The sequence below is a fragment of the Vespula pensylvanica genome, chromosome 5, assembly GCF_014466175.1.
Source record: "Vespula pensylvanica isolate Volc-1 chromosome 5, ASM1446617v1, whole genome shotgun sequence".
Lineage (NCBI taxonomy): Eukaryota > Metazoa > Arthropoda > Insecta > Hymenoptera > Vespidae > Vespula > Vespula pensylvanica.
The window spans coordinates 7541193-7556278 of record NC_057689.1 but is presented as its reverse complement, the minus strand read 5'-3'; the positions used below and the strand labels follow the sequence as shown (position 1 = coordinate 7556278).

At 36.7% G+C, this 15086-nt stretch overlaps 1 protein-coding gene across 3 annotated transcripts in view; it reads left to right on the top strand.

Annotated features, from left to right (window-relative positions):
- LOC122629556 overlaps positions 1-15086 on the top strand; it is a 170615-nt gene that overhangs the window by 126387 nt on the left and 29142 nt on the right. For all 3 annotated transcript variants that reach the window (XM_043813093.1, XM_043813094.1, XM_043813095.1), the window contains one exon: positions 7858-7929. In XM_043813093.1, coding sequence (XP_043669028.1) covers positions 7858-7929 — 72 coding nt within the window. The remainder of the gene's footprint in view (positions 1-7857; positions 7930-15086) is intronic.

Sequence of the window (15086 nt, the reverse complement as noted above, 5' to 3'; positions counted from 1 at the left end):
TACGGTCGGTAAGTAAAGAGACAAATGGTCCGTGAGTACGAAGGATATTTTATCGCGGATATTTTCTCTGTTCTTTACATATTTTCTTCTTACAAGATTCCTTTTCTCTTTCTACAACGAAGATAGTGGAATCCTCTTTGGTGGCCTTTGCAGTCGTCATTTTCTTCGTTTTTTTTTTTCTTTTTATTTTCTTTTCCTTCTTCTTCTTCTTCTTCTTCTTCTTCTCCTCTTCCTTCTTTTATCCCTCTTCTTATTAGTACTCCTCGTGTTATCGATTTTCTTATTACAGAACGAATTCTCCTTCGTTCGTTTGAAAGAGATTGTTAGCCGAAAGAAGGTATTACGTTTTACCAGGACGATCAAAATAACCGAACGATTTTATATCCCGTGGGAGAAAGAGAGAAAAAAAAAGTATGTAAAAGAGAATCTCTAACGAGATTTCGTTAGGAAAATGAACGGACGCGTAACGCTAGTTTTAATCATTGTCAACCATTCGGCTCGTTTGCGATAGCTCGTAACTTCGTAACAAAGATTACTACAAGCGGATAATTTGAATTATCCAAGAGACGAAGAAAATATATTAATGGATAAACCAGCTCCGATATTCGTGTAATCGCTATAACAAAAGAGATAAAAAAGAAAGAGCGAGAGAAAAAGAAAGAGAGAGAGAGAGAGAGAGAGAGAGAGAGAGAGAAACTTAGTATAGTAGGGCAGTATTACTCGTTTTACCACTCGTCGTTATCATTTATCTTTATTATTTTTCGTACATTTCATTCGACATAGTCATCTCCGTTCGCCATGCGTAAAAAAACGAGTTAAACGATTTGTGTACTTACTTACTCTCGTTTCTTTGATTTCTTTTTCCTGTTTTATTTTTTTTTCTTTTTTTCTTTTTTTTTTCTTTTCACCTTTCTATGTCACACCGTAGAACGTTATCGGAGGCGAGCACGAAAGGTATCCTTTTCAAGTTTCATTGTTAACTGAAAGAAAAGGAAGGCTAACCGGTAAACTTGACACGGCTCGCCAATACGAGATGATGATCTGCGTTTCAAGGTTCGTATAATATGCCGTACATAATGCTCCGTAATCCTTTTTCTTTTTAAACCGTTAACGAGAAAAAGAGAGAGAGAGAGAGAGAGAGAGAGAGAGAGAGAGAGAGAGAGATACTTTCGATCGGTATAAACGTGATTAATGTATGAAATTTATTTGAATTAAAAAATAAAAGAAATACAGAGAGTTTTGGATGAATGAATCGTAAAATATAGAATTGAATGGTGCAATGCTTTCTTTGATGATCGAATGGTTTGATTTATTTTATTTTCTTCTTCTTCTTCTTCTTCTTCTTTTTTTTTTCTTTTTTCTTTGGAACAAGTTAACTGAAGAATTTTCTACTTACAAATGTTGAACGAATTTCAATCAAAAAGTTTCAAAAAAGAAGATGAAGTATGAAGAAAAGTTTAGTTGACGGTGATTGCTACACTCTTCTTCTTCTTATTCTTCTTTTTTATCGTTTAAAGCGAACAAGGCCATCTCGTGATACTCGTTTGGTAATGTATCGAAGGAACATCGATTTTATTATTTATAGATAACAACGCGTGTATCTTCTCTTGGGATTCTCCGAGCGTTAATTATCGAAGTTCGAGCCCTGCACTTTTCCCTATAAGGACCTATTCCGTCCTTTCTCTCTCTCTCTCTCTCTCTCTCTCTCTCTCTCTCTCTCTCTCTCTCTCTTTTTCCCTCTTTTTTTGTCCCGCTCTCGACCTACGCGTGCAATGCATGCAAGTTTATTTCTTGCTATTTTTCGTGGTTCACTTCGTTACTCCATCGATCCTTCTTTTTACGAAACGTGGATCAATTAATTAATTCGTTCGTTCGAGGAAGATCGATTAATAACGATAAAAAAAGAAAACAGAAACTAACAAAGAGATATATCATTCGTTTTTTGTTCCTCGTAGTATAATTCAAAAAAAAAAAATATATATATATATATATCGAAGTAGGTATCTATGTATACTATTATTTTTAATCTTTTTATTGCATTTTTATTTAATTACAGTTTCACCATTCTATCAACCAATTATTCACCAATTATACAAATACATTTTATTAATTATACATTTCTATTAAACAATTATACAAATTATCCAATTAAAGGATTAAACACGACAATCTATGAAACCTTTCGATCGAAACTTTTTATTTATGTCTCGTTAGCGATTTAATGAATCATCGATCGTCATGAAACGACGACATAGATCCTAGCAAGTAGAAGAGTAGAAAAGAGAGAGAAAGAGAGAGAGAAATAGAGACAGAAAGATAAAATCGAATCGTACTTACGTACGTAAGTACTTAGGTACATACATATGTGTGAGACACGCTGGAGAAACGACAAAAGGAGTACAGAGGAAGTGAAATGGGGGAGGAGGGAGGTAAATAAACGAGTGTATCGCGATACATCGAAGGGACAAGAAGAAGAAGAAGCGAGTTCCACGATTCATCTTACCTTTCACCTCTATTGTTCGCGCAAGTAACACACCGTAACATCGATTCCATGCGTTATCCCGTATTACGGTGGGGTGGAAGGTGAATTTTTCTTTTTTTTTTTCTTTTCTTTTCTTTTCTGTTCTTTTTTCTGTTTTCTTTCTTTTCTTTTTTTTTTTCTCTAACGTTCAGAGTCGATAGTTCATCTCATTATAATTCGCCCACACGACCCTACACGAATCGCGTTCCTTCTCATAACGATCTTACATATACTCGAAACGTAAGGTTCTTCCTGGTGATCGCAAGAAAAGTTACATCATGTATTTACGTATGTGTATGTAGAATGTATGCATATATATATATATATATAGTAAGTGCAGACAAACGGCTCGTTAAATGTCCCACGACAAAATTTTACACTCGTTTGCTTATTGTTTTCTTTTTTGCTTCTTTAATTTTGTCTTGTTTTATGAAGTTTATACCTTCGTTGTTATTACGTTTGATATTGCTCGAAATACATCGATTTTTGCATTGTTGTTAATTGATTCTCGATCATTGTGCGATGTTTTGTACGAATAAGAATTCTTAAGAAAATATATGTCTAGTTTCTTTATCTTTCAAAGAATTTGAATAGCGATTTTTAAGAGCACTTAGATAGAAACGAGACACTTCGCATTTGCATGTATACGATAGTCACCCGTGGATTTTACATTCTACGTTTGTTTATACATAAATTCGAGAGATAAAGGGACAATATGGAGAAAGAGTAGAACGCGAGACCCTTTGCATTTAACGTCGATTTTCTTTCTACTTTTTCTTTTTTTTTTTTTTCTTTTCTCTTTTCTTCGTTAAGAACTATCAAACTAACGTGTCACGACGTTTCCTTAGGAAAAAAAGAAATTTTTCTTTATTTATATCCTTATTTTACGAATACGTTATCCTTCTCAAGGACGGTGATAAAGTCAGCCATGAGGTTAACATTAATTGATCACGAACGAACTCGATAGAAGAGATATCTCGTAAGTACATGCGTATACGTCGTTGGCACACTTTCCAGAAAAAGAAAGCGTCCACTTCAATTAACATACTAATTAACCTCGTGATTATTATACTAAATTTCATTGAAAAATTTCATCCTCTCGGTCGATCGATTTGTCCTATTTTCATTCATATTTATTTCTCTTTCTAATTTAACACCAATGTATTATACCCGACGTAAATAAAATCAATCATTCTCGATCATCTTACTTTTTATAAATAAATAAATAAATAATTTTTTTACATTTTTTAAATAATATACATCACATTAAATATTGATATATTAAATACGTATAAATATTATGTACGATTAAATAATCATTAATCATTCTTATTATCTTATTAATCGAAATAAAATTGTAATCAATAATAATTTTTAATAGTATTCGCGTACATTCGATTATCACCGTCACCGAGAAGTTTAAAACGCGAATAAGAAAATGTATGTAAATGTAAAAACGAAGTCTTAAGCAGGTCGTCGTCGTTACTTGTTTCATTTATACCGAATGATTCCTTCTCCTTGTGGGATTACATCGATTCAAGAGAAGGATCGACGTTAATTAAATGGCCCACGTCGATGTGAGACAACTGGATCGACAGTCTTCGTCTCGTTATCGTTACGAGTCACAGGGATACACCACTTATTTCTTTTCTTTTATTTTCTTTCCTTTTATTTTCTTTTTTTCTTTTCAACGAAGTAAAACATAGACGTCGTTGATTAATACAGAACGTTGATGTCATTGTTAATGAATAACTAACATTTTTATCATTCTAACATTTTTATTTATTTACCTCTTTTTCTTCTTCTTTTTCCCTTTAATCTTCATTTTTATCTTCTTCGAGAACTATCGAGAATTATTAAAAACGACGTTAATAACTAGAGAATCTGGTTGCGACAGAAAGAAAAATTATTCTCAATGAATTTTTCTGAATTTTTATTCTTTTCATTAACCGTGCAAATCTCTAAGCGGATTAAAATCATACCGAAAAAGAAAAGAATAAGAGAAAAGAAATGAAAAAAGAAAAGAAAAGAAAAGAAAAGAAAAGAAAAAGAAGAAAAAGGAAGGAACGAATCCTCGTCGAGGAATGTCGCGATGATCAAGTCTTAATTATCAAGTTGTGTTGATTAAAAAAGTGTTATGCGAATGCGAGCGGATTAAAGAAAAAGAGAATGATAATAGCCAACGGCTTAATTAGTTTTACGAGCCAATCGTTGTCTCTTATTGAAGAGACGTTCGAAGAGTATCAAAGCCAGTTAAGCGCATACATACATACATACATACATACATACATATATACATATATACTCGACAACGTTTAACGAGGTGATCGAAGTAGGCCGTTCCGAGACAACGTCGATCGAATGGAGAAAAAGAAGAAGAGAAGTTTGACCGATCGTTTGAAAAACGTTGAGAGTTTTCAAAGACTTTGCACGTACTTAGTTTATGGTCCCTCGGATTGAAAGACAACGCATACCTAACAACATGTATTCCCCTTTTTCTTTCTTATTCGTTGTCAGTATTAATCAATATCCACGTGTTAAAGTTTAAAACACGTACGTGTCCCAGAAGACAAGTTTCAAACGAACTCTGATTGTTCATTCTATTCGGGTCAACTATCTTCAACACTTGTTGGATTATATTTTTCTACCGATGGCCGATCCTACTTGTTTTCGAGGAGTTAACAAAAAGAACTAGACTCTTTCAAATTTCTCGAACGATCACGAATCTACATTCGTGATGGACGTACTTTAATCTGCCATAATTGATAAAAGATATCGAGAAGAATCTTTACAAGGAAAACTGATTATCCTTGAAAGTACAGTATTTATCGTTCGACTTGAAACATGCTCCCTCATAATCATCCCATATTCCTTCTATCATTATCTGAAATCTCTGAACGCGTTAAACTTTTATGCTTCGATATAACACATGATCCATTTGATTTTTCTTATACATACATAATACTAATACATATACATAGCTATAGGTATGTATACAACTATTTACCTGTCTACAAAGTTACCTAAGTAACTTACCCGAGGCGGGTACGATTAGTTGCAAAGTTTCGAGGGAGACAGCTGATTACCTCCCCTCTTTTTTTTTACCTCTCTCTCTCTCTCTCTCTCTCTCTTTTCTTTTTCTTTTACATTCTTTTATCTCACTCGAGACGTTTATTCGCGAGACGTTGGTAATTCGGTCGGAAAGTGTAGCCGGTTTCTGGAGTCTCGCGTCCGGGTGTTGTCGCCTCAATTGCGTAAAGGCAAATCTCCTTACGAAAGGGCCTTGCATCTACCAAGCCATGTATATAAGTGCATTCGTGTTTCTGTCCTCGCGTCGTCTGTATACGTACGTCGTATGTGCGTTGCAACGGCAGTCGCCAGCCTTTTATTCCGCACGAAGTGACACACCTACGTAGATCTTTATTCAGTACCGGAGAGCTGGATGTTAAACGCGGCGACCTACCGCAAAGCGATCTCGACATCGTGGATTTCCATGTCGTTCGTCTATGGAAACGTCGCTTGTCCGTTTCGTGCGATTTCGTCGTCTAGAAATAAGCTGGGAGAGAGACGACGATGGTCGGACATCCAATCTCTCTCTCTCTCTCTCTCTCTTTCTTTTTCTGTCTCTTTCTTTCTTACCTCTGTACTCTTATCTCGTTCGTTCAGAAACCACGCGTAAATTATCGGATACGAGACGGAGTTAAGAATTATGAAGAGGAATAAGAATGAGGTAAAATAGGAAGAAAAATAATGTTTCCTTTAGTATTTCACTTAGTTTTATATATACATATATATATATAAAAATGTTTATTCGTTTCTCTTTCGCGAAAACGAAATTACTAGTTGTTATATCGGCACGACGGGATCCTAGGAATCTTCCCTTTTCACCTCGACGGGTGGTCGATTCCAGTGTAGAAAGAATGTAAGGCACCTCGGATTCGTACCGCATCGACAAGTTTTCCCGTACACGTTTTTCCGCATAATTACGTCAAAGATATATCTTCATCGTTCTGTACGTATACCCTGGTCTTATTTAACCTCAACCCTGTTTGTAATTAATGTCGGCGATCTTATCGATTATGCTTGATCGATTTATTAACGCATGGGACAATGACTCTACGTTGTAGTTTGAAAATAATAGTTGGCTATGTATACGCGAATATTCTATCTTTTTCTATCTCTTGGTATATTCTCTTTCTCTCTCTTTCTCTCTCTCTCTCTCTCTTACTCTTTCGTTTCTTTCTTTCTTTATTTCTCTCTCAGTAGGGTACAAGTAAACGAGCTACAACGACGTTCTTCCTTGACGATTGAATGGGCCGTCGTCGGATCCGCGGTACCGCAGCGCATTCCGTCCAGCTCCAAGTTTTTCTTCCTTTTTTCCCTTTGGCCTCGAACATCGATGTCGTTCCTACATTGTACATATGTACCTGTAAACACGTATACAGGGTGTTTCCGAAATGGTCCGTCACTGTCTAACCATTTTATTACATAAATTTCCGAAACCGAAATATAGCCCGAATCGTATCAAAATATCATTCTTAATAGGAATAATAATCACTTAAAAAGTAAATTTAATAAACATGTTACGAGTACGTACATATATGAAAGAAAAAGATGGAATAGAGTAAGATGGGATAGGGTAGTAGGTGGATTACAACAATTATTAACACGTTCGTTTGGAAAGGAAGTTTCTTAGAAACTAGAAATCTTATGAAAGAAAATAAATAAGTTGGTAAATAAGTACCTACATGTTTTCGCGAGTTCGTATTAAACGTTTCAACTTAATCACCCTGTATGCAAGCAGATACACGAACTAAAGAACGCGTTTCTCGTCGCGGATGCCGCTTTTTCCCGACGAAACCTTCATTCATCCAGCGCAACGATACGATCTCATTGAGAAAATCGCGCGCGTCTCGTTCCACCGATGCCGGTTTAATGAGCGTCGAGAATTCTTTTAAGAGAAAAGAAAGACTCGTACCTGCGTATGTACGTACGTATGTATGTATATCCGTATATATAATATATATTTGTGTGTATGTATCTATGTAGATATGTATATATGTATATAGTTACAATAAACGTAGGAACGAGAACATTTCTTATGATCTTCTTGTTACTCTTTGCAAGTATAAAGTAAAGAGGAAAAGAAGATAGTTTTAAGTGTGGTATTATCATCATTCAGTATATACGTATATAAATAATGCGTGTGTATGTGTGTATGTGTGTGTATGTATGTATAGTTACATACGATGGATTTTAAAAAAAGAATAAGTTGTACATTCGACGACGATCAAGTCGAGGATAGACTTTTAATCGTTCATTTCTTTTGTTCGCAGAAATCGAAGCTCAAGAGGCTTGCAAGTGGTTACGGGCTGCTGGTTTTCCTCAGTACGCACAAATGTACGAGGGTGAGTGTTAATATTTTCCTTTTTTTTTTTTTTCCTTTTTTAATTTGGTAAAAATTTTGTTCCTTTCAACGTTGAAATTCTAATCAGAAGTAAAGGATTTTCTTAGGTATCGTCTCGTAGAACGATATCTCTATTTGGTCAGTGGAATAGAAAACCTTAACGAAAAGCTACGAAAGAAATTCAATTTTAGATAAAATCTCGAACGTTGGTAGGAGGAAGTCGTATTCGAGTGGTCTCTTTATCTTTTTCTATCTTTCTCTGAATGCCCGACAATGTGCAATTAAAATGTGACTCTTGAGTCGACTTCTCTCGACTCGAAACGAGTCCATCCTCTCGTTCTCTTTCTTTTCACGACAATCCTAATTCAATTTCTCAGAGAAAGATAGACACACAGGTATAGTATACACAGATACGTATACACGCGCAGAAAAAAGAGAAAAAAGAGATAAAAGGAAAGAAAGAAAGAAAGAAAGATAAGCATTTTTCTCTTGAGAGAAAAGAAAAAGAGAGAGAAAGAAATATTCTGAAGATCCTACTCGAGCTCTTTAATCTTCCCAGCATTTGTATCGTAAAAGATTACGTTGGTAGGTCCAGGATATTGGTCGAACCTTAGTCATAAAACGATCGGATATGAAGTTGACCTTATCTCAAAGACGGACCACACCAATCAGAGTGGAAAAAAATATGGCGAGAGAAGAGGAGGTAAAAAAATGGAGTACAAACGTTAGCATTTTAGAACATTAGCGAGTTTCACGATATTCTTTCGTATCTTTTCTCTTTATATTATAAATTTTTAAGAGAGTAGTACTACGTGATCTCCCTCGCGTATTTCATTTCTATTTTTCGAAGAAAATCATTCGAGAAGCATCCCCTTCTCGTGAGAGGGATATAGTAGGGGGAAACTACCTCAAATACATACGTGCTTATATACATGTACGCAGGACCCTTAACAGAAGCAAAAGAAGGATAGGATAAGGGAAGGACGACGAAAAGAAGAAAAAAGAAAACGTAGAGTAACAAAAAATAGAAGGAAGAAAAAACGAGAAAAAAGAAAATAAAAAGGAAAGAGAAAGAGAACCCACGAAGGTGTCAGGTTTCAGGACCCTTTTAAAGGAGAAAAATTGTGACAAGGAGAACAGGCTGCTCCAGTACGGAATGGACCACCAGAGGCGAATCGATATGTAACGGCTTCTCGAACCTCGAACGTGCCACAAGACACGACTTTTGGTGTACTCGATCTAGATATCCATGCATATTCGGGAACAATACTAGCGTTGTACTTTTATTCGATCATTGTTGAAGCGATGAAAGAGATTAATGAAAAAGTAAAAGAAAATGAAATAGAAAAAAGATGAGAAAAGAAAGTAGTTGCGCTCGACGAGGTGTAATTTTGATTCGAAGAAATTTCGATTTTGAATAATTTTTTTCTTGTTCGCGATATACATACATACATACATACATACATACATACACACACACACACACACACACACACACACATATATATGACGCTAATAAGGTGCTAACGAGCCTGGTGTGTCCAATACGTGCGAGTGTGCGAGTGTACGAGAGAGGCAGAGATAGAGAGAAATAGAGAGAAAGAGAAAGAAAGAGAGAGATGAACGAATGAGCGCGCGCCCCTAACGTGGGCAGGAGCGTGCGCCCGTGTCTCTAAGTGTAGTTGTGAGCTATAACGAATGCATTGTTGGTGGACGTCGCGACAAAGGGCCCATTATGAGATGTATTAACATGTTCGGACGCATCACTGAGCGGCTCGGTAATAATTTACTCTTGGCTTGCTCGCACCAATCCGATCCGGCGCTGCCCACGTGTCGTTAGTTACTACTTTTGCGGTATACTCTTTTACACACACACACACACATATGTATAATCAAGTATAAGAGTGGTACTCACTGGATACGATTCGTGACCAGGTTTATCTAGTTTTCAGCTTTTAAAATATTTTATTACATCATATATACGTACGATACATATGCGTACGTTTGTGCGTTTGTGAGCACACACTCCATCGTTAGATGTTCTCTTCCTCTTTCTTTTTTTTCTTCTTTTTTTATTGTTATTTTTTTTATTCTTTTCTCTCTCTCTCTTTCTCTCTCTCTCTCTCTCTCTCTCCCATATTCTCACCTTTCTCTCAAGGTTATATCTCGTATAAAAGGTTGCTGCTATTGTTTAACACACGATCGATCATGGCTATGTTTAACCTGGTAATTTAAATCGACCTAGCTCGCATCTCATCATTCTGATATATATATAATTTCTTTTTTTTTAGATCTTTGAAATTATTTTTTTTTTTTATGTAGGATAATTATCTATATTAATTATTCATCGAAAGGAAAGATAAACGATATGGAAAGATACTCGTAAAACGGTAGGAAATAAAGAGTATCAGTTGTCGTATTTCAAATTGATTAATAAAAACGCGTGCTTTTGTAACGAAGTTAATTATAGATGACTCAGTTTGTATGGAAACGATGGTGTTATATGCCAGGTGCATGTATAGAAATGATCTAATACTTCATGTTCGAGCGATCATTAGCGTCCTTGACAGGAGGACGAATGATACTTTAATTTCAAGAGTTAATGTAAAAATAATAATCATTCGAACGTGCTGGTAGAGTGATTAATAACGCGTGTAATTTTTCACTTCTACGTCGTATAATAATTTACGTCGGTGCTCGTATTCACAAAGAGAAAGAAAGAGAGAGAAAGAGAGAGAGAGAGAAAGAGACACATGAGAAAGAGAACGCGATCACGAAGAATACTAGCTCCGGGCAAACCTTTACAATGTTGTTTAAGATTTATGCAAAGACGGCCTTCGCACTTTTTCTATAACTCTCTTTTTCTCTCTCTCTCTCTTTCTCTCTCTTTCTCTCTGTTTTTCTCTGTCTCTCTCATAGACTTTTATAGATTTCTTTGCTAAGGATTGAAAATGAAGGAAGAGAGAGATGCGACTTTCTGTAAATTAAATCGATGATGAAGATCTATAAATATGGCTGAGCTCATCGCAAACGAGAAGCAAAACTCTCTGCATTCTTCTTCGTTCTTGTTCGAAAAGGATCGAGGGATCGAGATCGAATGATCTAGCATATTTGAAAAGAATCCTAAGATATTTTTCATTCTCGATTAATTAACGAATTAATTATTTCGTTCGAGGAAAGAATAATGTTTCGAGAAAAATAATAATATTCGAATGTCATATATACAAAATATACATAGGTATATCTACTTGTTATCTAAAAGAAAAAAAAAAAAAAAAAAGAAAAGAAAATTCTAATGGTCCTACTCAAAAACGTATTAACAAGTTAACGAGATTGTCGATAACGTAAAGAGAAAAAAACGAATTGCTGTTTCGTCGTACCGTAATCGTAGTCATCGTCCTCGTCGTGGTCGTCGTCGTCGTCGTCGTCGTGTCGTCGTGTGGTTGCGAAGCTAATCGTTAAACGCGTGGATTAACGTAGTAGATCGCGTGTAACTAAGCGGCACGCCGAGACGTTAGAAAGAAAAATCTCGAGTCACGCCACCAGACGAGACGGTCGCCTTTCCATTGGCTCGTTTAGTTAACGAGCCGAAGGGACAGCGTGAACCCGAAGGGTCTGAGTTTGACGACGGTGACTAAACGTAAAACGTTGGCACGATCTCTCTCTCTCTCTCTCTCTCTCTTTCTCTCTCGTTTCTCTTTCTCTCTCGTTTCTCTCTTCAAGAGACGAGAGTGTAGACTCGTCTTTTATGAAATTTCATGGTCGACGCGTGAAATTCAATCTGAGATGAACTACGCTTATCGCATCGTTCAGAAATCTTGATTCTCGTTTGGGAAGACATCGAGACGCCAGGAAAATCGTGAAGCTTCGTCAGGTGGCCGTCGTCATCCAACTCATGCTCCCGGCCGATGAATTTATAGCGACCGAAAGCTCTACCGAGAGAGTTGCCAAGATAATTTCGATCGGCCGTACTAAAATTAAACGTGGCTTTTGCTCCTCGTCGTCGTCGTCGTCGTCTTCTTCGTCGTTGTCGTCGTCGTCGTCGGCGGCGGCGTCGTGGCAAAAGTCACGATTCACGAAATCGTCGACTGTCGGAAGCACGTGCGGACTCTTTCCGCTTCTTTCGGCTGGCGTTGGCCCCGGGAACGGTGCCAGGAAATTTTCTTGGCTCTTTCGAGAGTACGAAAGAGAAAGAGAGAGAAAGAGAGATATCTTGTGTCTATCTCTGTCGTACTTTCTTTCCTCGTTCACATCGTTGATTCTTTCCTAGTTCAGTACGAAACCGCGACGTTTACCTTTGTCAATTTTCTTCTTCTCGTACTATATGAAGGAGAAAGAGAGAGAGAGAGTAGTGCTTCTACTAGCTAGACAGTCTGTCTCTTACTTGGAATCGCTTTAAAGCCATCGCAGCTGCGTTGAATACCACTGTTCGAAATGAATTTTCATCTTTTCTCTCTTTCTCTCTCTTCCACATATCCTCTTTCTCTTCCTCTTTCTCTTTTTTCTCGTTTTAATTAGTTAACTCGAAGGAACGTAATCGTTTTAAGAAAAATCGGTCTTATTTCTCACGCAAAGAAAAGAAACGAGGTTTCATAAATTGTTTTATTCTAACTTTCGATCATCGACGTTAACAATCGATCGTTTAAACTAGTTTGTTTTCTACCTGAATTTGAAATGGAACTATTCGACCTAGTTTTCCGGCCCATAACATTCTCGTTTTCGAAAGATGTAGATATATACAAATCAATTGGGTTAAGGTTATTCTACATTTCTCTCTTTATCGTTCTCTTAAGTATAAATTCCCGTTAATATCCGATTCCCATAATCGCGATATACCCACTCGCAATGATTGTTATTACAAGCACGCATCGTTCCGATCTGTTTTATTTCAAACAGCAAAAGCGTGTCCTTCGTACGGAACAATCTGTTGTTCCACTTTCGACATTAATCGATTCGGATTTCCGGCAAACAAATCGAATTTTCCCTTGAAACATTATTTTCAGAAACGATATTGTATATTATTCAAGATACGATAATGCAATTATCGTTTTTTTTTTTTTTTTTTTACTTTTTTCTCTTTCTTTGCCATTTTATTTGCATTAACTGGAATTCCGTCGAATCTTCCGCGTCTTTTATTTTTATTCTATTTCTTTTTTTCTTTCTTTTAAATCTCCTTTCAAACGTCCCCGTTCATTTTCATTTCGAAGTCAGTTTCGTTACAGCCCACACCCTGCGATATATTAAATAACGAAGCATATGGTCGGCATAAGCCGAAGTTTAAGATGGCACGTAGTAGAGCCTTCTACAAGTCGACAATTATTACTCATCCTTCGAATTCTACCGAAAATATGGCTCCAACGTTTCGAACCCCATCCTCACGTTTATCTTTCGCGATACTTTCGAAATGCAATAGACGTCGGTGCCGGAAAATTAGAACGATCGATCGTTTTAAAGATTTGCTAATACTTTTAACTTTTGCTTTATCTCTTAACGATTACGATATTTCCAAATATCAGAAAGGTACAGCCCGGACGGAGGGAACTTGTGATTTCTAAAAAATTCTGAAGAAAACGAATCCATTAACCCAATTCTTGTGACATTAAATCAAAGCAACGTCGTTGTCGTCGGCGACCACGTTTTATTTTCGAATCGTTTTCGATGCGTGGACGCGAACGTTTTCTCGACGTTGAAAGAAAAAAAAAAAAAAAAAAAAAAAAAAAATAAAAGAAGAAACAACACTGCAAGAGTGTTATATATACGTCAAAATAAACATTTCTTCATCGTTACGTATAATATATAACCAATTAGAAACAATTGATGCAATCAAAACGTAACGTTACCTCCTTGATAACTACAAACACTTAACGTCGCTCTAATCCGCGAGAAACATTATTATATTTTCCCGTAAACCGGTTGAAATCAATTAAATTCGAATATTATTTCCACGTTGTCGTCATTATAAAATAATTCCATCCTGTAGGTCGTTAAGTTAAAGTCATGCACGTCGTCCAAGCGACGTCGTCGGTGGGACGAGATATTTTTTTAGAAAGAAAAAAGAAAAAGAAAAAAAAAATAAACAAAAAAAGAAAGAAAAAAAAAGAAAAGAAACAAGGAAGATTAAAATGAAGAATCCATCGGGAATCCTTCCGCGAGTTCCACTCGCGGATTCGGTCTCACTTGAGAAAGAAGTTAATCGTACCTTTCTGCACGAAGGTGCGTGTACGGTATGCCTTAAGCTGATTAAGCCATTCTCGTAGCTCCGAGAGAGAGACTCTTCCATCCCCTTTTTGATCGTTCGCAAATAATTTTCCTGTCTGTTTCTCTCTCTCTCCCTCCCTCTCTCTCTTTCTTTCTCTCTTTCTTTCTTCGCTGTAACACTCTTCCCCCCTTTCGACCGCGTTCTCGCGCCCCATGACAAAGTAATCTCGGCGAGATAAATTATTCGTTTGGAGCGCGGCGAAAATGCAAATTCGAGCCGGTGGGCGATGGCGGCGATTTATTCGCGAGCGGCCAGATACTTTGCCGGCGTTTAAGGCGGCCCAATCTTTCTTCTCGCGGCATCTTTCTCTCTCTCTCATATATATATATATATATATTCATATAGTTATATATACTTACATACATATGTATAAATGTATATGTATACGTGTGCGTTGTATGCGTCTGTATATATCTCATTCTCTGTCTCTCTCTCTTTCTCTCTCTCTCTCTCTCTCTCTCTCTCTCTCTTTTTCTCCCTCACGTTAATTTATGCGGCTGCATTACGCGTTATTTCGCGGTGACATAGCGTCGAGTCTACGCGTCGCTCTCCGTTATTCTTCTTATTCTTATTCTTATTCTTCTTTACTGCAAGCGCATGGAAATTCGTCATCGAGAGAAAGGGAAAAAGATCGTCAACCTTTTTGTTGGCTCTGTCTGAAAGATCCGGTCGAGTAAAGTAAGTACGTTGCTCGGTCCCCCCTTACAGTCGACGTAATCTTTTTGCGTTCGTTGATCTTTCCATTGGAGAATAGATAGCGATGAGAATGGGGATAACTTTTGTCGTCAAGATTTTCCTTTCTTAAAGTATTGTTTTTCCTTCAACTTTTAATAAATTTTTACTAACCCAACTAGAATACGTTATTGTGTTTTTTACGTATCTATGTATGCACGATTGTA